This window comes from Mesoplodon densirostris, chromosome 7 (assembly GCF_025265405.1).
Source record: "Mesoplodon densirostris isolate mMesDen1 chromosome 7, mMesDen1 primary haplotype, whole genome shotgun sequence".
NCBI classification, from domain to species: domain Eukaryota; kingdom Metazoa; phylum Chordata; class Mammalia; order Artiodactyla; family Ziphiidae; genus Mesoplodon; species Mesoplodon densirostris.
In genome coordinates this window covers 122,029,973-122,052,707 of record NC_082667.1, presented here as the reverse complement: position 1 = coordinate 122,052,707, position 22,735 = coordinate 122,029,973, and the positions used below count along the sequence as shown (strand labels likewise).

At 44.2% G+C, this 22,735-nt stretch overlaps 1 protein-coding gene across 1 annotated transcript in view; it reads left to right on the top strand.

Annotated features, from left to right (window-relative positions):
• Nucleotides 1–22,735, top strand: part of SNX19 (sorting nexin 19) — a 41,690-nt gene that overhangs the window by 5,762 nt on the left and 13,193 nt on the right. Inside the window, 4 exon segments of the mRNA XM_060102974.1 lie at nt 1,607–1,737; nt 2,944–3,040; nt 3,517–3,697; nt 6,151–6,280. Coding sequence (XP_059958957.1) covers nt 1,607–1,737; nt 2,944–3,040; nt 3,517–3,697; nt 6,151–6,280 — 539 coding nt within the window.

The following is a 22,735-nucleotide window of genomic DNA, read 5'->3' as shown; positions in this document are numbered from 1 at the left end:
GTGATACAGTGGAACTTCATGTGGTGGGAGTTAGGAGACATTCACTGCTGTGAGGAAAAAACTGCAAATCAGAAAGGGATAAACGAGGTCAAATCCCCAGAGTTCCCTGCAGGTGTGTTCATCCATGCTGACGTGTTCCTTCATTGATTTTTTCAACATCTGCCCCGTGCATGCCTACTTAAAGCCACGTACTGTATGCGTTGCTGAGGATACAGGAGTGAACAAGACAGATATGGACCCTCACCACAGACTACCGTCCTGTGAGCCGAGAGAGCGAGTTGTATTTTCTCAGCTACATTATCCACATTCACGCGGTTCTCTGTGTTCTTTCCCTGGGGTGCTGCTTGACCATTTCAGCCGTGCCTCGGCTGTGCTGGCTGCGCTTGTGGAGGACTAACATGGAATAAGGTCAAGCAGGTGCTGGGCTGCTCTGAGCCAGCAGGGTTCATTAATGGGCCAGAGGCGCCAAAGGAAAAGTAAACGTCTCCTTCCATTTTGAAATTTTAGGGTTTCATTCGTTTGTTCTTTTTTCTTTTTAGCAAATGTCTGCATGTCATTTTCCCATTCTGAGAGATAGAAATAATTCTTACTCTTCAGTGAGGATTGTTTCATTTCATCCTTGTGAGTAGAGAAGTTTATATCAATTCCAAATTCCTTAACTTTAACCTGAGTGAGTTTTGTTATTCTTTCTCTAGTTAAAGAAGAGAAATTGTTCGAATTAAGTGAAAAACCAGATTTTTTACTCTGTGTGAATTGCTCTGAGCATTTTTATATCACATATGTTTCTAGAGTGTATTTCTTATTTTGTTAATCTTTTTCACTCTTTCTTTTCTCCATATATTCCTATCTATATTCCTTTCACTTAATCACATCTTGGTGAAAGTATTATCAGTTTGGAAATGGAAAATCATTCCTCTGTATGAGGACTTCCCTGGTGGGTCAGTGGCTAAGAATCCACCTGCCAATGCAGGGGACATAGGTTCGAGCCCTGGTCCGGGAAGATCCCACATGCCGCGGAGCAACTAATCCCATGTGCCACAACTACTGAGCCTCCTCTCTAGAGCCCACAAGCCACAACTACCGAACCCTCGTGCTGCAACTGCTGAAGCCTGCCTGCCTAGAGCCTGTGCTCTGCGACAAGAGAAGCCACCACAATGAGAAGCCCGCGTACCGCAATGAAGAGTAGCCCCTGCTCACCACAACTAGAGAAAGCCCGCACGCAGCAACGAAGACCCAATGTGGCCAAAAAAAAAAAAAAAAAAACATTCTTTATGAAAAGAAAAAAATTGAAAATGAAAAGTATTTCACCAGCCTGTAGAACTTCCAGATTATTATTTATCCCATTGTTTTGGCTTCTTTTCCCATGACATTGTTTGTCTTAACTCTGTGAGGAAGAAGATTTTTATAGCCAGAGAGAAAAGGGGAGAGAGTTTCCACCAAGTCATTAGCTAGTGTCTGTGTGGATAGATAAGGCTCTGCTAGATAGGCCAACCGCCTCCTTGTCCTGGGTGCAGAAAGCTCCTTTGTGGCTTCTGTCTGACCCCGCATCTCTGACCCCACATCTCTGACCCCGCATCTCTGACCCCTGCATCTCTGACCCCTGCAGGTGGTGGTGAGCGCTATTGTGGACACCTTGAAGACAGCATTTCCTCGCTCTGAGCCCCAGAGCCCCACAGAGGAACTGAGTGAGGCCGAGGCAGAAAGCAAGCCCCAGCCAGAAGGCAAGAAGGCTACCAAGTGAGAAACCATTCCCAGTTCTCAGGCTTATCCCCAGTTTTCAGCCAAAGCCCATTCCCACTCTTAGGCCCTAGAAGAGAGGAGATGAGTCATACCTACCAATTTTTATACAAAGCCAGACCACAGACTGAGCCTGAGATCCTGCACAGGCACACTTGGTGAATGTTTGTCTTGCCATGAGAACCTAGGGCCCAAACTCACCAGGGAATTTTGATTAGAAGGAAAATTCTAGAATATGGATATTCTCCTTTTTTATTCCCCTGGAAAGTTGTGATGTTTCTTTCCCTTTAAGAATTAAGGCTTATGACTGATCTCTGTTTGTCATCGTTTCTGGAAATCTTGGCTCAGAATTTGAGTGTATTAGCAGTAAACAGAAATGGGCTAGAATGGACACCTACAGGGCCGATTTTAGTCACTGGCTATTGCTGCTACTCTCTCCTGCACTAGGGTCCCAGGTGCTCTCTGGCAGCGCTCAGAGCCAGCATGTGGAGAGGAAGGGCACCACACTTCCCTTCCTGGACACTTCGTATCTGTATCTGGGCCATTATGAAGGGAGAGAGAGAATGGGGGATGGGGGGTTGTAGAATGTCTGTCTGTCTGTCTGTCTTTATGTTCATGTTTCATGGGCCAGCAATAACACTCACAATTCTTAGCCTTTTTTTTTTTTTTTTTTTTTTACTGGGCCCATATTTGAAGGGTAACCATGGTGCCTGTGCTTATAAGAACCCTATTCCTTGAAACATTGAGGTTAGCACTTGTGGTTTTTTCCCTGGTTTTATTTGGAACACAAGGGGAATAGTGGATGTGCAAAAAGGTGTGAACAACAAGGACAACCTTGGTCTGTGCCACTTGTCTGTTTAATCTTCAACAAATTTTTAATGAGTGCATAGTATGTGCTAGCCACTCTTCTAGCCTATGGGAATACAACCATGACAGACTGGTCCTTATTTTACATTAGCAAAAGTCCTTTCACAAATGCAGGGTAGGCATAGCTTAGTGCAAGTGTTGCACTGTATATTAAGTATTGCAAGAATATATATTGTTTGGGGGTTTTCAGGGCTAGGTCTCTCTGACCCTGAACCATAGTAAGCTCCTAAGAATAAGTATGGGTGTTCTTGGTTTGAGGTATTAATACCTGTCAGCCCTTTTGTATGGGGATCAAGACCATGAATTACATACTGTTTCTGCTCTTTGTTTCTGTACCAGGTCCAGACTGAGGTTCTCATCCAGTAAAATTGCTCCAGCACTGAATATAACTGAGGCACACGAGAAGATTCTCTATCGTCTCCGGGAAGGCAGTGTGGTAAGAAGTCCCTGCAGAATTCTTGGACATAATAGCTGGGATGTTGAACCTGCAGTTATAGGCAGCTGAGACAGTCTCCAAAATCAGAAAGGACTTAGGTGCCTTCCTAAAGGACTTCACCAACATCTGGCTCTCTGATTTTTATTCTAGGAGTATTTTCTCAGAGTGGTTTGGAATTCCTACTAGTTCTGGGTTGGCAGGTTGGCTTCTCAAAAGTTGTGGGCTTGGAATAATGGATGAGAGAATGAGAAAGCCAGTTCCTGGAAGAAAACCCAAAGTTTTTGTGTCAAGTGAGACTACAGAGGCATTGTTTTCCTTGCAATTTAGGTTAAAAACAAAAAAACTTAGGTGGTCACAGAGTCAGTGGGTCCTCTACTCATGACACTGCAGGGAAGGAACAGAGAAACCACAAGTGCTGCAGTTGGCCTGGCGCTTTCTGCATGTTTCATGTGACGTGCCACTGGCTCTTTCTTCAGGAGTCAGAGATCCTCTCCATGTCTGGGATGGAATCCTTTATTGAAAAGCAGACAAAGTTACTAGAAGCGCAGCCAGCAGAGGCCCCAGGAAAAGATTCTGAACAAATCTCCAAGGGATGTGTGGATGACTGCATGTCAGGTGCAGCCGTGCCAGCCCAGGACCTCAGCAACAGCGATCCAGGTAAGTGACAGAGAAGGGAGCCAGGGTACAGTCCACCTGGGACCTGGGACTGTTGGGATTCATTGCTTCAGTTTCTCATCTGTTCAGCTAAGCTAGCCAGGTGTTGAACACTAATGCTTGAGGTACTCTGCTGGGATACGGAGAGGAATACGACACAGTCCCAGAGCTGAGTCGAGCAGAGGAGTGTGGCACGTAAACAGGGAGTTGCAGCAAGACAAGATCCACGGTTATAATGCCATCCGTATGTATTTTCGGCACGCTTTGGCGTACCTTTGGACGACTCCCTTTATTTAGAAATCTTCTTCCCTTGCCGTCTGTGGTGCCACTTCCCTGGTTCTCTTTCTGCCCCTCTTGTGGCCCTGCCTCAGTCCCCTCTGCTGGCTCCTCAGCCTTCCAGAGCTTTACTTTTGACTCTCTGTTCTTACTCTGCGCACTCCTGGGTGATCTCATCTGTTGGTTGGTTTCAGCCCTAACACATAGGCTGCTGATGCCTCAATACTGGAGGTGTATTTCCAACTGCCTACTGGAAACCTACACTTAGACGTGCTATAGGGCAGCTGAAATACAGCATTCACAGAATGGAATTTATCTTTTCCCCTGGATCTGTTCCTTCTGGTTTACTTACTGCTGTGGCAAACGACACCACCAAGTTACCCAAGGAAGAGCAGAGAGGAAGCGGTGAGGACACCACTCTCGCCTCGTAAGCATTTAAGGCAGGGCAGGTTTACTTCCCAGCAGTGCAGATGTTTTCTACAGAGGAAAAACTGGGAGCCCTGGATATCAGTCGGTTTGCAGAGCTAGAACTTTTTATAAGAAGAAAGTTTTTCAAATCCCCCAAAACAGAGGCTCCTGCTGAAAATAAAAAATCACAAAATCTTGGGTTCAGAAAAGGAAAAAGGACTGATTTCACCATTGTTTCTCAGGTGCCCACAGTCACCTGACCTCTGCTCTACGGACCTTAGCTTAACTCTGTGAAAAATGGAGTTTACAACCCCATCTCTGTTCAGAGAGCTTACATCTCACTGGTTAAGTAAATGAAGCGTTACGACAGCAAAATCTTCAGAGAGCTCCAAGAAATTATAAATAAGATGGGATGGGTAAAATAATATAATTCTAGCCAAAATCAAGTCTTTAAATTTTGAACGTTATATCTCTAAAGGGATAATTTATGCCTGAGCCCTTCTACCAGCCCTGAGAGACTCAGCATGCTTACGTGGTAGATAATTTACCACTTTTATCAAGAGGACCTCGTGCCTTGTTTGCTGTCGCTTATTTTTTACTGCTATGACTAATTGTCACCACGTGATGGCAGCTCTGGGTAAATGCTAAACCTGAGAAAATGATAGAATTGAAGAGGGTGAATAAGGAATGCTATTTTCCAAGGAACTGAATATCCCATTTTGAGCAAATGACTAGAAAGCAGACACATCAGCTCCCATGCCCCCTTGAAATACAGTGCAGAAAAAAGAAAATATATACTGGATGGGATTAAGAAGAAAGTATGGTTCAGTTCTAGCAGATTTATCCAAATTTGAAATCATTCATGTTCTAAAGAACCCTTAAGCAAGGAATGCTGGGGCAAGCTGGTGCAGAGAATACCCATTGGTCCTAGGCTAATAAAATGATTGTTGGTGATTAATTGTAACATTAATCACAGCTGTAGCTGTGGTTATAGCTGAGATTTATTCAGGAACAGTATGTATTTCTGGGGCAGTTTCCTGGGAAGCAAATCAGAAGTGACATGGGACCCCATGAACAAGGTTAGGGAACAGTGCTTGCATCCATAAAATACATCTGTTTAAGAGAGTTCAGCTCAGCATGGGTATGAGCGTATTTGTGGTCCTTCCAATCTTTGAAACAGGAAAGAAACGAGTAATTGTCATAGCATTTTACCAAAGGTGTAGTGTTTTTCCTACAACCACATATTATCTCAAAATCAAACTGAAGTCTCCTGGATCCTAACCCATCAGCTCTGTGTAATGGAGATGCTTTCAAAGCAACTTTTTTACGGAAAAGTGAATCCCAGATCTGCTCACAGCATTTCCTTGCTACTTTGTGGAGGCTAGTGGAATACAAGGATGGAAGGGAGTGGACCTTACCAGTTCCCGTTAGTCACCAGTTGTGAGCACTTCCTTGGAACAAAATGTATTCAGCTTCCTGGGGGAAGTACAAAAGAAACAGAAGCTAGGGAGGCAAAATAATTATATGCAAAATCTTTTTAAAGATAAACAATACTTACTAAGTGACTAAGGAACATAAAAGAATTGTAAAGAAATACAGAGCCTATTGCTGAACTTTGTAGAAATGAAGTAAACATCTCTTGACTTGAATACAGATAGATTACAAAAATTTAAGATGACTGATATAAAGATGGAGAAGACCCAGTGCACTGAAACGTGTTCCTCAAGTATGGGTCTCTTTTGAGTTACTCTTGATGCCTTTTCATTCCCCAGGAACAGAGACAGAGTTGGCTGACACAGCCCTGGATCTGCTTCTCTTGCTGCTGATGGAACAGTGGAGATGGCTATGTACGGAGAGCGTGCAGAAAGTTATTCATCTCATCTTTGGGACCCTGATTCAGAGGTAGGACTGCTTCACATTAGAGTCTCAGGTTGGACAGGGGTTGGATGTGATGCCTAATTCTCCACTAGAAAGGGAAAGTATAGAGTCCAGGAAGCCTGTGGCCATAAGAGAAGATAAAATCTCTGTTCTAGGGGTACAGGGATGAAGAGTGCCTGGAGAGTATCCCCTTGTTGTCTAAAGTGTGAATGGGTCTGCTTCTGTAAGACTTCTGGCATCATCCACTGAATGACAGGCACCACCTGTGATCTCAGATACTTCAGCTGAACTCTTCCTCCTCTAGGATCAATTCTCCACCCAGTTTTACCTCCGGGTCCTATACCTTTCACCTTGTTACAGTGGATGTGTCTCTTAACTAACAGTGTATAGTCACTGTGACGATAAGCAACAAGAAAGACAAGGAGAAAACTGGTCAGTGCTCAAAATAAAGATGATTTTCTCCAGGAGGGGTGTACATATTCACTACTGAAGAAGCACTTAGTGACACAGGATGATAAGGAATAGAAGGATACTTAGATTTAAAACTTGGATTTTATAATTCAGGCTTTGTGATCCCAACACCGCTTGAATCTCCTGAAAGATTTGTACATAGATGGAGTTTTTAGCTACTGACTTCCTAACCATGAAACTGATGCAAGCTTTGCTGAACTGAAGGCCAGAGACACTGTCTCTGAACCAGACAGACACAATAGTGCTTGAGCTTTGGCCACTCTTGCATGAGACATCCTGGAAGATCCCAGGGTAAGAAGAAGCCAAATCCTGAACTCTTCTGTTACCATGCGGCTCACGCTAATAGGCCACTCCAAAAATAAAAATAACAACTTAAGAAAAGAATTATGTATCTATTCTGCAACAAGTAGGAAATCCATTAACAACAAGTAATTAAATTGCCCCTTCCACACTTAAAGTTACATAGGATCAGGGAGTCTTAATAAGGTTTCATCGTTAGGAAACTAAGTGAAAGAAGAGGATGCACGTTTATATTTGCTGAGTGTTTATCATTTCCAGCACCTGACCTCTGTTGACATATTTTCTTACAGCAACCAAGTGAGGTAGGTAGCCCCATCTCACAGAATAAGAAAGTAGAGCTTGGCAAGGTCAACCAACATACCCAAGGCCATAGTTAATGACATAGTGGAAGTTGAAACTGGATGTGCACAACTCCAAAGCCAACGTGCTTCTTCCTGTGTATCGCAGCCTGAAGACTGGTCTCCGTGTGAAGCCCACGTATAAAATGCTGACTGGTCTTTGTGCCTCGCTTTCACCCTTGTCCCTCCTCCATACTCAGCTCTGCCTCGAGGCCGCTTTTTCTGAAAAGCAAATATGAACATATATTCTGCACTTAATATCCATCAGGGTGCTCTGTGGCCTACAAGAGTGATTTTCCCAACATGCTTTCCAGAGTTCTAGGGTTCCACAGGGGCGCTTCAGAAGCCAACTTGGAAGCCACGGGGAGAAGCAAGTGGACCATTTTGATCAGTTTAATAGACTGGGGGTCTAGGTAAGGTTTTGTTTGAAAAAAGTTTCCACTGTGTTTAAAATATATATTCATTTATTATAGTAAAATTCCAACTCCTTTCTTACGTGATCTGGTCCCAGCCTTATTTCCAGTTCTCCCCATGCACACCACCCACCGTGGCCTCAGTACTCTGTGGATGCTCTTCCTTCAGGCCTCTCTTCATCCTCTTGTCTCTGCCTTATTGTCTTCTCTACTCGTTCTTTTCCTGCTCTCTCCCTGCATCCTAAACTTCCCCTCTTCTTGTCTTGGCCTACTGCTAAATATTTTTCAAACATCAACATTCAGTGTCATTTATTCTGTGAAACTTTTTATGGCATCCTCTCCCATTTTTCCCTGGATCTAAGGAGTCTTCTCTAATCTCAAAGTTTTGATAATAATACTTAACACAGTATATTAGAGAAATGGTCTACTTTCCCAAAACTAGTGATTCACCTAGCTTATCAGTTTTCCCCCACGGTATTTGGCGATATCTGGAAATATTTTTGGTTGTCACAACTGGGAAGGGAGGCAGGATATGGCTAGAGGCCAGGGATGCTGCTAAACATCCTGCACACAGGAGAGCACCCTCTCCGCTCCAAACAACAACAAATTATCCTACCCTGAATAGGATGTATCTACACCCTCAGTAGTGCAGAGGTTGAGAAACCTTGCCCTAGACCAGTGGTTCTTTAAGGGCCAGAACTGGCTTATGTCCCCAGCAGCTTCCACAGGGCCTGGGATATAGTAGATGCTCATTAAATATTGGACAAAAGAATAAACATTTCCCTTCTCAATACCTTTATACTGGAAAGTAGAGTCTTCGTATGTTTTGTTCAGTCACGTGTGAATGTTGCTGATTGAGGCTTCATTTCTCTTCCTTTGTTAGGCTTACCTTTGCTCACCTTCCCCCAAAATGGGAACATCCTAAACGAGCTAGTGTGTCGTCGTTGACTCCCCACCTCCTGAAGTCATTTACATGATAAATTGGTTTCAGACCACAAGAAATTATTCAGTAGTAACAGAAAAGTACAGATGAATCTGGAGAAATTCAAAAAGAATTGAGATTCATACATAAAAAAGGTAGGAAGGTTACCTGAAGTTTGAATAACTCAGAATATTAAAGAGCTTGGGCCAGAAAGGAGAGAGAAGTGTATTTGGGGAATTACAGGAAGGTCATTGAAGAAATGGTATTTTATGTAGCTAGGGAGCTTTAATACAAGAATTAAATCCAGGGGAATTGCAGGCTGTGAGAATTCCAAGCCGGGCTGCATTACCTCCGTGGGCGATGATCATAAATTGCCTCGTGATAGGCAGGAGACAGTAAGGTGGAGGGTGGGTTGTGAAGTAAATAGATGGTGCTCTCTAGTGTAAGCACTGCCTTGACCTGACTGTAGACATGGGTAAGCCTGCATTGTGGCACACATCCCACTTTACCTTAAAATACTCCTCTCTCTCTCCAGCAGGGTGATTGTTTTGGTCTTATTCCTTTATTCACTGAAAAAATATTAAGAGCTGGTCAGTATAAGACATGGTGCCTGCTTTTACATATTTTACCGTTTAGCGGGGGTGAGAATTGAGGGCTTTATCCGTGATCACAAAGTGAATGCTTGGTGAGGGTAGAAATCAAACCCAGGTATTCCAAAGCCTGAGTTCTTACCCACTTCAGTGTACACGACTCTGCTGTCTTTAATCTGTCTGAGCTTTGGAATAGTAATGATGTCTATCAGTAGGTATCTGGGTGCATAGAACATGTCCAGTAAACATTAGGTCTTCATATTTGCGCTTCAGGAAAAGGAAAGCAGGGTAAAAAGTGCATTCTGTTTCTGATTCCTCCAGCTAGTGGCCCCAGATTCTCTGCCCTGTTCAGGATGCCCCACGCAGATCAGTCTCCTGCAGCCTCCGCTGCTCCTACTGTGCCTGTCTCTGCGGTTGCACACAACCCCTGTTCTTCTAAACAGGACCGCGTGTGAGGCCTTTCAAGGTGACTTTATACCAATGGACTCATTTGCAAAGGCGACAACCAGAGCATCCCCGCGTCTGACAGTAGGCGGCAGACCACCTGGTCTCTCTGCAGCACAGACAAGCACAGGTTCTGTACAGGGTGCGGCACTGTTCTCCAGGTTTACTGGTGCTGCTGGAATCAAGTCGCACCTTTCCTCACGAGAAGAACTTGGAGTCAGGCTAAGTTCCTCCCCTTTCCGTCCCCATACCCTGACAGTTCCACTGGAACCACACCTGATTAGCTGGGTAGGTGGCTGTCTGGTGAATGTAGCTCATGCCGTAAACAAAATCAGGGAGAGGGCTTGTGGCTGAATTTCCCTTGACTTTCTTCTCTTTTCACTTTTTTTTTTGAATTGGGTGGCATCTTTTTTTGTTGTTAAAGGGAGAAAATTCTGAATGTTTATAGTGAATTTGAATGAAGCCAAAATGAATACTGTGCAAGAACAGAATTTTGTGGCTAGTTACTTTTGGAAAACTCTCTGTAACTGTGGTCTGTTAACCTCTGTTCATCCTAGGTATTTCCAAGTGATGATATTTTGTACTTGTTGAGTTGCCCCATATTTCTTCCTGTCAGAAAGTTCTTACATCTAATAAAACTTTATTCTTAAGTCCATTTTGTTTTGTATGAGCTGCAACAGAAATAGGAACACAGATGTTGACACCCTCCTTGCCCTGAGCCTCTACAAACTAGAATTACATGAAGAGTCTCACTCCTCCCTCTTCAAGGTTTTTCACCTTTCTCTATAAATCATTACTCCCAGCTTTTTTAATGATATACTTGGCCCTCTCCTCAACTATCTTGTGCTGGGTTCACATTGTTCTTGAAGCTTCCTTAAGATAGCAGTCAAGAAGTCATGGACATCGGAGGAGGAATCCCAGTGCCCCCTCCAGGGCTTAGAGGATCTGATGCCTGTGGCCCATGGTCTGTACCAGCAAGTTCCATGTGCATGGTACACATGGAAAAGACAGGGCTTAGTTCGGGGTTCAGAGTATAGACATTAATAGTCTTATCAGCTTCAGGGTTTACCATCCAGCAAACTTTTGTTGAGAGTTTACTTTGTGCAGACACTGTGCTGAGCACTACAAGCATATCACTGAATGCTCGCAAAAGCCGTGTGAAAGACCTCTTATGATCCCCGTCTCAAAGATGCAAAGGCTTACGAAGCATTGTGGTTATTCATTCAAGATCATAGAGCTAATAAGTATACTACAGGCACAGTCTGAACCCGGGTTTGTCTGATGTTCAGCTATAGTGACTGTCTCTCAGGATCAGATGTTTGCTCTATGATTTGAAGGGATAAAAGCCAGCCCCCAAATCTTTGACTCAAAGCAGTATACATTCCCCAAGAGGAGACTGCCAGTCAGTTTGTAAAACAAAAACTGCGTTTCCACATACGCCCACTCACATATAACACAGAGTACTCCGCAGCACCCTCAAGTCAGCCCATGTTACTTGTCCCCTGGACAGCTTGCATTTTTATTTTTAAAAAGAGGTTCATGCAGTGCTACATTCTTGGGCGTTATTTGCTTTGGTGAGCAAATGCGCTGGAACGTGATACCGCCCCAAAGCTGCAGCACCTCCTGCCCCACCTGTCCTCGCTACGCCGGAGAGGTGTGGGTGGTCCCAGCCGGTTCAGTGCTGGCCTCTCCACGACTGTCCCCGTGACTGCTGCTCAGGAGGCAGCATGTTTGTTCTCTCCCTGAAACCACTTGTGTCTGAGCCGTATCCTTTTGCAGAACACTTGGGTTCTCTTTCTTTAAGTTCGAAAGAGAAGGAGGGTTGGTGTTGATGCCACGGGTAGCTACCGCCACTTCTCTGGTTATCCTGAGCACACTGCCATCCCTGATGGCATCTAGACTTAGACGCATCTCCTTTTAAAAATGTCATTTTCCAACCTCCAGCATTATCATCTCCAAGAAGATAAGTTAATTTCTTCTGCTTCCAGCTTTCCTTATTCTCCTCGCTCCCTTAAAAGACCTATATGCATAACTAACTGCCTGGGACGCCAGGGACCGCCAGGGACCGCTGCCAGATCAGAAGCATGCACTCTCTCGCTTTTTCTCTCTCCTGCACAGGCTCAATCTCTCTCTCTCTCCCTCTCTCCCCTCCCCTCTTCCCCCCTCCTTCTCTATCTCTGGCCTGCAAGCGAAAAAGAAGAGAGAGAGTAAATTCAACCTTCTGACCCCTCTTTCCAAGCCAAGGTTGGAAGAGTTCTGATTTGAGCCAGGCTCCATAAATCTCCCTTGATTGTTGGTGGTGTGGAGAGAGAGGGGGCAGGGAGCTGAAGAGAAGTTAGATGCCCAAAAAAGGCATCGTTAAGTCAAAGGGAAGTCTTGCACACATGCGCGCCTGACCTCGTGTGTCAGCTTCTGTGCTGGGAACATCCAATTATGTAAGGAGCACTCCTTATTTGGACTTAGAGTCTAAGGGAGGGGAGAGGAGTGGGGGTAGCAGTCTAAGCCAAGGAGTGAGTCCAGCTCGTGTAGACTGCTCATGTCCGAAAACAGGAGAAACCGACAGTATCCCTGCATGCGTGAGAATCAGGTTTAGGGAACTGGACAAGTACTCAGACATTGACTGGGTTGGAGGGAAAGAGGAGAGATGTACTGTGCTCCATTGATGGTAGAAGGTTTGGGGCAGGAAGACCCAGCCAAGGTGAGGGGTGAGATTATTATGGAGTCCCGATATAGAGTGAAGGAATGAGAAGAAGCTGGCCTGGTTCCCTGCCTGGATGCCCAGAGCAAAGCCACGATAAAAATACGAGCCAGGCTAGCAGCAGAGTACACGAATGCCACGTCCTGTGGCTCTGCCCTCCGCATGGCCCCGAAGATGGCATCAGACTCTGTGTCAAAAGGACAGCAGACACATTCCTGGCATCTGTGTGAGGATTTCTTAAAGAGTGAGTGTGGTTGAGTGAGCATGTGTGTGTGTTGAGGGCACGTGGGACTGGAGTAGCATGGCAGAAGAGCTGGGAAAAAAGAGAAAGTCCTGCGATCTATGGGTAGAAAAGTACATGAAGTCAGGAAGCAGACAGAGAGGAAGAAGAAAAAAAAGAATATGTCAGGTGAAGTTGTTCAGCAAGCAGTGGGTCCAGGAGAAAATTAAATGGCAAGCTCTGGACCTCGTGCCAGGCCATGGAATCGTTCCCTTAGAAAAGAGGTCTCTACAAACCATCTTTCAGGAAAGGTCAGAAGAAGGTTTGTGGACAGGGTATGGGACCATTGGAGAGGGCTGTGTTCGCAGGTGGGAACATTCATTTTCCTGAAGGGCAATTATGAATGGATGACCATGGGCTCTTCTGCCTCTGCCATTTTCTTGGGTCACTCCAGAATCTTAGGTGTTCTCTGAGTGGAGTCCGTTCAAGGGCCTCTTTCTCGGTGGGCACGTCTAAGTAGCAGATAGTTAAATGGTCTTTCTGACGATGGTTATATCTTACGGGAAGCTCCGGGCCCACCACTGAAAGGTCATGAGCAATCACAACAGAAAAGGAACTGACATTTATTAAATACTAACTATATCAGGTAAGCAGCTGTGTACTTTATATACGAAGGTGCAGTTCAATTCTCTGAGGTAGACATGTATTTTATAAGTGAGGAAAATGATACTCAGATTAAAGAAGCTTCCCAGAATCATAGAGCTAGTAAGGGCCACATCTGAGATTCCACTTAAGTCATCCTGGCCTGCAAGCCTGTGCCCTTCCTACCACTGCATGTGGGCCTCCCCACTGAGCAAGCTTTCTCACGAAGCAGCGGCCACTAGAATTGGCCTCACCTGAAAGTCCCTGTGCACTACTTCCATCTAATCTCTCTTACTTTCCATCTGTCTGGCCTCAGAGACACACGTATTTGATGGTAGCATATAAATTCATTTCCATCTGTATTCTTAAAGCACTTCTGGATCAGAAATTATATAGTCTCCCTTTGGTATCTCTACTCTAAATCCTATTCCCAATCAGAAAAAGATTATCAGAGTTACGATTCAGAGTTTCTCAGGAAACATGGATTATGGTTTCTTCCTTTGCTCCATAAAGTTCTCTTTCAATTCAGCTCTGGTGCCTGTGGCGTCTTACACCTGATCTCTTTCTATGCATAGCTTTTGTAGAAAAATGCATACTTTTGCAAGAGTCCCAGATACAAAATTATCTCAAACTAAGTCTTCCAGTTTTCCTGTCCGATTATCTCCTGGCCCTCTAGTTCTAGCCCCGGGTTGGTTTTAAGGGGCTGAAATCTATGTTCTGCAGCAGTGCCTTTGTTCAGGTTGTACTGTGCTTCCTGGGGAAGAGGAACACTACTTGTCCTGTGCCTCTTCCACTAGACCTTGAAAAAGGGAAGCTCTTCACTCCGTAGACTGGGTCAGGATGGGCCCCAACAGTCTCCAATTGTATGAGTGACCTCACTGTCATATTTCTTAGGGGTCTTTTATTCTACTCCCATCTTAGGATAAAGGCATAATGCCTTTCCTGTCGTGTACTGACAGTTTCTACTTGAATACATCTTTAAAGTTGTAACAGGTAGGTGTGCATTTGCACTTCTGTGTGTGGTGCATGCTCTTACACTCTCATAGTCTCAAACAAAGGTACAGAAGTGGTAGCAGTTAAGAAAAAAACAGAATAGAATCGATGTATTTAAGCTTTAAAACCTTTTTTTCCAAGTCAGGTTATTGGTATCTCTTGCCTCTCTAACTACAAAGAGGAACCTAAGACACTTTTTGAGGACAGTTTCAGACTGTAAGCATCTCGTGGGCAGGGACTCTGTCTTCCTCACCATTCTGTTGTAGGCACTTAGCCGCGCAGATGGAAGGCACTTAGTATTTGTCAGATGAATGAACATCACATGCCCTTCCAGTTGAATCGGTCCCTGTCCTCATCACTGGTGAGAATCTCAGGGGTTCCTCAGTGCTGCTGGGGATGAGAAACACAAATGTAAACGGAAACCCCCTTCCTGGCCTGCCCCACAGGTCTTTAGTTGGGCAGCTCCCATTCCCAGAGCCGTGGTTGGGCCTCGGGCCATCTCCTTTCCAGAGGAACACAGTGCCCTCTGCCATCGTGGGCCTCCCACGGTGAGGTTCCATCTAAGCTTGCCCCCTCTGGAAGCATCTGTTGCTGCTTTGCCTTCTCAGCCTCTTTGCTTCCACATGGGGAAGTAAGGATGTGGGCTTTGAAGTCTGGATTCAAGTCATGCTTTGAGGCTTGTTCTCTGTGTGACTTAGAACAAGTCACTCAGCTTCCCTCTGCCTCAGTTACTCTCCAAGTGGGAGTAACGGTGCCTCGCTCATGAAGTGACTGAGGCCTCTTGCTGCATGCCTGCCATGTGGTGACACTCAATAAATGGGAGTCCTCCTCCATCTTTACAAGCTCCACCTTCCATTTCCTTGGGTCTCTTATTTGCTAGGGCAGTCACATGTCTGATGTAGGACAGATAATGTGTTTACATTGCAGTGGTTTTTTGGCGAGGTCTTTATAGTGAGCCTGCCTTGTGATCTGTTAGTAGCAAAGACCCCGTGAGACAGATGGCCTTTTCTGCATCCTTCAGGTCAGGGTCTCTTCCTTCATGTTAGCTATCTCTGAGTGCCATCCTGTCCTCCTCACATACTTACTTAACATCTCCCCAAGTCATACCCAGAGCAGAAACTCAGAGCTTCAGAGCCAGGGAGCTGCCCCTTAAGCCAGGTACTCCCAGCCCTCTTCCTTTACTTTCTAGGAAACTCACTTCATTTGGTTCTTGTATGGTGATCTCTTTACAGATAATCTTTGAAAAGTCTGTGTAAGATTTGATGCCTGTGTCTGCTTAAGTACTTGTTGGGAACTAGCTCTTCAGACCTCCTATGGCGTCATTTCTATGTTAGGGTCCTTTCAGCCTAAGAGAAGAGGTAATCCGTAAGAGTCAGAAGTACTGAACAGTGTGAGGCCAAATGACACAGTATAGACCATAAACACAGAAAAAAAAAAAAAAATCATAAGGATTCTTGGGGGTAAATGTTAGGTAGGCTTTAGAGAGGAAAGTGTTTAAAGCTAGACCTTGCATTATAGGAATCATTTAGACCGGTTTAGGGTAAAGAATGTTCCAGGCACTGAAACATTTTTAAAGAGGGAAAGGGACATTATTTTTACTTTTACAATTAAAAGTAACCTTTAAACATATTTTGAATATTTTCAGCCAGCCCCTTTCTGAGTGTCTGTGTGCAGAGAGAGGGATCCTTTTGTTTTGTTAAATACATTATGGAAAGCCCGCCTGCCACTGCTGCTTGGGGGAGTTAGGGTGGGATTTCTCCCTGGGCACCAGGTGGCGCTACAGGTTAAACGATACCTATTTGCCTTCTTTGAGGGAGCTGTTTATTCTGCAATTTTAGGTCCTTGCCCTGGTGGTGATAGTAATGAAACCATTCGTTGTCCCGCTCCGTGATTCAGAGGCAACTTATCTGCCCTCTCCTTCGTGCCCTTGACTTTGAGACCAGCCCAGTTTCTTTTATCCTTCCCCTCCTCCTGTTTTGATTGTCCTTCAGCATGCACTTCTCTGAGCAGTGTGTGCAGCCAGAAGATGCCCCTTGGAGCAGCCCCTTGGGGATTCTAGAGCTGATTTGTTGAGAACCGTTTTGACTCAGGAACCCAGAGTGAACCAGGGTTTTTATAGCTGATAAAATCAGCTGGACATCTGAGGTTGAAAAATTTTGTCAGTACTCTCTGTAAGCTAGTTGGTCCTATGCTCAAGAAGGCCTTTCTAGGATACCAAAGTCCTAGATACACATGTCACTGAGGTAGAGATTATCAGATTGCACTGATGCTGGGAACCTTATCAGCCTGTTGCTTTCAGCCACGGGTGGAGATCGTTTGGCTTTTTCCTATCAACTTTGGTTTGGAGACGGAGCCAATGTTAATGCCTCAGTTTTGACCTTTACCTCTGTCTTGAGACAGAGACTTCACCAAGTGTCCGGCAGCCTGTCTGGTACTGGAGCAGGGAGGGAGTCGAGGTGAACTGGTGGGAAACATACTTTTATCTAACACTGATATAATTATAGGACCAGAGGTTTTCTTGGGGTGATTTAACCCCCATAAATACAGAATCTATGTAAACACAGTGTGCTTGCTGTGTAAATACAGCTTCAAGGGACTCTCTCTGCCACCTCCTCCTCTCTCCCTCTTGTTTTCCAACCACAAGTCGGGCCCCCAGAGTCTCTGCTGTGTGGAGGCTCTGGCGTTGTCACTGCTGTGTCCTGTATTCTAGTGTCAGGATGGATAGCCTTCTGTTTGGAAAGGTTTTCAAATTCTGCCTGTAGACAGTTAACTCAGAGCAGATACCTTCGGGTCGTTCTCCTCCCCAGGGTGATTCTGTTCATGATACTCGCTTTCCTTCTTCCCCAGCTCCTGCCAGGGTTTGTCCTGCTTTCTTAACTTCGACATCTGCTTCTCACGTGCATCCTCTGTTCTCTTCAAGGCTAGTCGTTTCCAGCTTACTCTCGCCGTTTTCACGGCATAATTTGAAACTCTGCCATGTCTGCTTGTTTACATACATCCCTAATTCTCATCCACATCGTGGCTGAGCGTACTCTAAATCTGTGACCTCTAATGTTTGTGGACGTTGGGAGCCGGTGCATCAAGTGGAGCACATACTTCCTCATCACCTCTCCCTCCTCCAGGAGTCCCCCTCCTTTCTCCCCTCCTGTAGTGACCGTCTTTGCCGGCGAGGTAGAGTCACTGAGAACAACAGGGGTCTGGTTGTCAAGACAACCACTAAATTCCCGCTGCTGCCCTCCTTTGTGTCTTGCCCTTCTTCCCAGTGCTCCAGCGCTAAGTGTTTCTCTCCCTCTCCCTGACCTTTACCCTCCACCAGACACAGTATTCTTCTGAATGCGTGGCCATTTGAATCAGCCTTTCCTTTCCCCACCCACCTCCCTACCGTAGGTGCTGAGAAAGAAAAGGGTCAGGATAACTACCTGGTGACTGAGAACGAGCCAGGCGTGCTGTTCACACGGGACCAAGGAAAGAAGGAAAGGGAGTCATTTTGGATCCTGCAGTCCCTGTGGTGATTGTTTCATCGTTTAGTGTAGATAGGTCTCGTTTTAGGAAGGATTCTGAACTAGTGTCCTCGAGTTACCCATCACCCCAGGGAGCCCCTCCTCAACCTTTGTAAACAGTACCAAGATGGTTCGCCCTTCTAATGTTTACATTCCTGAACCTGACAGGAGGAGAGTAAGTCTTACAAAAGGAAAACTAAAGCATGAAATGCAGAGTTCCCTCAGCATCCTGCCATCATTTAGTCCCTTGGATCTGGTAGAATTTTTCAAGAGGATCCAAAGGAGTCTTTCTCTGACACATACGCAAACACACAAGCACTTTCAAAAATGCTTCCATTTTTCTCCTTTCGTCTCGATAACTTTGTGAAGGAAGCAAGGCAAGAATCAGTCTTAAGAAGGAATCCAGAACTCAGAGTTTTTTCCACTTCTAAGTGGCCAAACCAGGCTCAATCCTGTGTGTGGCTTTTCAGTGCTGTTCTCACTCATTACAACACGCTATGTGAAGCCTTTGTGGCTCTTCTGGCTACCGAGTTTTTTTTCCCCTGAAGGGTATGGACCAGTTTTATGTGCAGTGTTGGGGTGAAAACTGTGATGGCCTCTTCTGGACAGGAATCTCTCAGACTTGGAGGAGAGACATGGTGGTTCCAGAGACTCGGAGGGAGTTACTGATTGTGAGAAAGATGTCCTGCTGCAGCTTTTACTTGGGTCAGATGAAAAACGGGCAGATATCCAAAACGTGTGACTGATTTTGCCCAGCTTTGAGGTCTATCGGTCCCGATTTTTCAGAGCTGGTTTATGGTACATTTATGGCCACATAGTGTGGGGCTGAGAAAAGTTGTCCTGAAGGCCTTCAGAGGGGCATAGATTTGTGTAATCATCTTTAAAATTGGAATCCTACAAGTGTCACACTGCTCAAGTCTAGAACAGATTTGTAAACATTTCCACTTGCCATCCATCTCATTTATCCCATGAACACAGAACCCCCAAGCGGCTCCCTCTCATTCTGTATTTGTTAGGAAGGTAGGCAGACCTTTGCTTCTGGCCGTTTGTACCCAGACATTCTGCTACCTTATATTCTTCTTACTAGCTTCAAGTACTGGGTTGGAGTCAGCCCGATGCTGCTCCATCCATCAGGAGTGCTTCCCAAAATACAAGTGTGACTCACAGCCCTCACAACCCCTTTGCTTTTGTTTGACTTTCAGTCTCTTCTATCCTCTGGGCCTATTTGCCAGGAAAACTAACAAAAACATAGACTGCTGGCAGCTGTCTCTCCTCTCTAGGATTTATGGAGTGTGCCAGACATGAAGCCCAGCTGACCCACTCCCTTGCCTTCCACCTCTCTTCCCTTCCGGGGGAGTACATAACCAGGTGTGAATTGCATGGATTATTCATGACGAGTTCATAATTGTAGCTCAGCTGACTTATTACCCAGTATACTTCTTAGAACAGCCACCCTACAGCTGGTGTATTGGCACACAGTTCAATTGTAATATTAGCCTAAACAAAAAGTTCTTAGGAAAATAAATCTGCCAAATGTTTATATAAATACATCTCAAATGCCAAATCAAAGGATTTCTAGATTGTCTACTTTTTTTTTTAATTATTGTCCTCCTCCATAAGCACAAATAATTAAGAGCTCACTATTCTGTTGCTGCTTTAAGTATTGGAAGGTTTGCCTTCTGCACAGCTTAGTTTGATCTGTGCGCCATGCTTTAAGACCAGTGTTTGTCCCATTAATTCACGTAGTAACTAATATTTATTGATTACCTACTATGTGCCAGACACTATGTTAAGTGATTAAAATACAAAAAAAGACCCCAAATTCCTACCCTGCAATCTTATAAATAAAGAGTTATAGTATGATGTTAGGACTTTAAAAAGAGCTCTAGGGCTTCCCTGGTGGTGCAGTGGTTGGGAGTCCGCCTGCCGATGCAGGGGATGCGGGTTCGTGCCCCGGTCCGGGAGGATCCCACATGCCGTGGAGCGGCTGGGCCCGTGAGCCATGGCCGCTGAGCCTGCGCGTCCGGAGCCTGTGCTCCGCAATGGGAGAGGCCACAACAGTGAGAGGCCCACGTACCGCAAAAAAAAAAAAAAAAAAAAAAAAAAAAGAGCTCTATACATGATTAAGAGAAGGGACTAAGTAAATTATGAGAAGCCCAGGGAAGGCTTATAAAGGAGATGACATCTGAGATAGGATTTAAAGGATGAAGGGAAATCGAGAGCTGACATTGTAGACTAGAGTATTGAAGGCAGAGTTGTGAAGCAGTGTGGCGTATTTATGGTACTCGAAGAAGTCAGGTACGATTGGGAATATACGACGTGCAACCAGAGTGGCCAGAGATTACACCGAAGAGTTCAATAGGCACCGACCCATACAGAGCCCTGTGCGCTATTCAAAGAACGTAGGATTCGACCCCCGTTTATTAGGAAACCGTGTACAGAATTTAAATAGATGATGACATGATCAACTTTGTAACTTAGAAAAAGCACTTAAATAGCACTGTCGAGGATTAATGGAAGGAAGAAACGTTAGAGCCGGGGAGAGAAATTAGGAAAGAGTTACACTGACAGAAATGACAGGTGATGGGGACCGAAAGTAAGATGATTGCTGCAGCGATAGTAAAGGGGTGATGAGTTTATGAGAAACTGAGTACTGAGGAGGTCGCTCAACTAGCTTCAGTAATTGTTGCAGTAATTATGTGCTGTTGCGTGGGGCACATGGACTAGGGATGGAGGAGAGGAGAAGTCAAGGGTGACTCTGTCTCCTACCTTGTGGATTGAGAAGCATAACTAACAGAACGGCATAGTATCCTTCTCAACAGGATGTCTGACTTGGGATACTGCAAGTTTCTTGTTGCTTATTAAATCAATAGATTATTACCTACCTTTGTGTAAAAAGAAATAATGACACATGAGGAGGCATGAACTATATCTCTAACAATTTTGAGATTTTTAGTAGAAAACTTCAGGACTTGGAGGCCTAGATTTTCATCCTTTCTTTTATCCGTAAGCTGTCTTTGGAAGAAAAAGGAAAATGTGGAATGAATAGTTAATTGTGTAGCTGGTACAGAGGAAAGGTTTTTAAATTTTCTTCCTCTGGCGAATGATGCTCACCTGGTGGACTCCTGACTGCAGTTAAAACATAACCCAAGGGGAGTAGGAAGAGTATACTTGACAGGAGACCCATCAACTCAGCAAAGGGGAGGAAGCTGCAAGAAAAACTCAGATACAGCTACAAGTGGATGTAATGGAAAACAGCTGACAGAGAGGAAAGTAGAGGTAGGTGAGAGGTACTAGAATTCACAGAAGAACATAACTGAGAATCCTGTCTTATATGTCATAATAACAAGTGAACTTAAAGTTTTAACACTGGAAGTTATCGCTGAGAGTTTTGGAATAAGGTTGATTCATTCAGTATATATTTGATGCCTTATTATATGAAGGGTGCTCTTACAGTAAATGCTGAGGAATATACCAAAATGAATTGAGATGCCTCCCCTCAAAATTTTACAGTCTTATTCTTTTGGCACTTTTAAGAAGCTCAACCAGTATGTACTGAGTAAATGTAATAAACAAACACATGACTCCAGTAAGAAAGAAAAAGAATCAGCATCAAATGAAACCAGAGTAGTTAACTGAGATCAGACTATAGATGAACATATATAAAAAACAGAGAAAGGAGAAACATACTGAGTAATGCAGAGAACAGAAACTAGAACTGGTAAGAATGGTGTCCAAAAAGCTTGACTCAGAAGGAGCTGACATTGTGGATAAATGCTAGTGGAAAAGATTAAAAAAAAAAAAACGCACATGTTAAAAACAAGAAGAACAAAGAAAATACAGGTAAATTGTTTGGAACAGATGCTGTAGTATTAACTGGTTACATTGAGAAATCATTTATTCAACAACGAATTGGTATACTTTTTGCCTAGGGTATTTAATTTCTGTTTTTTTCTGTAAAGGAAAAGGGTCTAACAAGAAGAATTGAGCAAATGTGTTTAAACTAGAATTGAAGACTAAAATAGGAATGAAAATAATAAGAGAGCATTCAGTCTGCTTTAAAACTCATGTACCTGACCCAGATGAATTCTGTTCCATGGAACTGAAAGAATTTGTATTTATCATTGAAGACCTAAGATCATTAAGAAAATTTCCATATAGAGATGTGTTGGGTTGGAGATGGACAAATATCTGGCCTTATAAAAAGTGGATACAGGCTCCTGACCCTGACATTTATCTCTGGAAATTTCTGAAGTAGATTATTAAGTAGATGTTTTGTGAACACTCAGGAAGAGAAACAGCAAGCCCTGGAACCCAGTGTGCATTCAGTGGGAATGCACCCTGCCTGATTAGCAAGGTTTCTTTCTTGGCTTAGCAGGACTATCAGACCATTAAATGAAAGGAATACATTGGTTGTTATACTGTCTGTGAATTTCAACAAGCTTATGCCATATTTTCCTAATATCCATATGGACACACATGGTCTGGACTGTGGTACTTTTAAGTGGTCCATGGCTAACTGAGTGTCTTTAGCCCAAGTAGCTAATAGATTGATAACCTGGAGGGCATTTTCTAGTGACAGAGCATTGAACTTACCCTGTTCATCAGAAATTTGCAAGTAACTCTAATCTTAGAGGTAAAATTAATACTCTGGGTGACAGAAGTCAGGATTCAAAAGGATTAAAAGAATTAGAATGATGTCTAAAGCAAACAAGATGGAATTTAATAGAAATAAATATTATAAATCAGCATTTAGATTTTTTTAAAAATTACACAAGTACAAAAGGACAAGTCTAGGCTTAACAGGCACATGTGATTTTTTGTTAAAGTACATACGTGGACTTAGGGTTCTAATTGAGTGCAAACTCAGTATGAGTCAGTGCTTTGATGTGTGTGCCCAAAAAGCCAACACAGCCTTTGACTATATTAATAGAAGTATGGTGTCTGG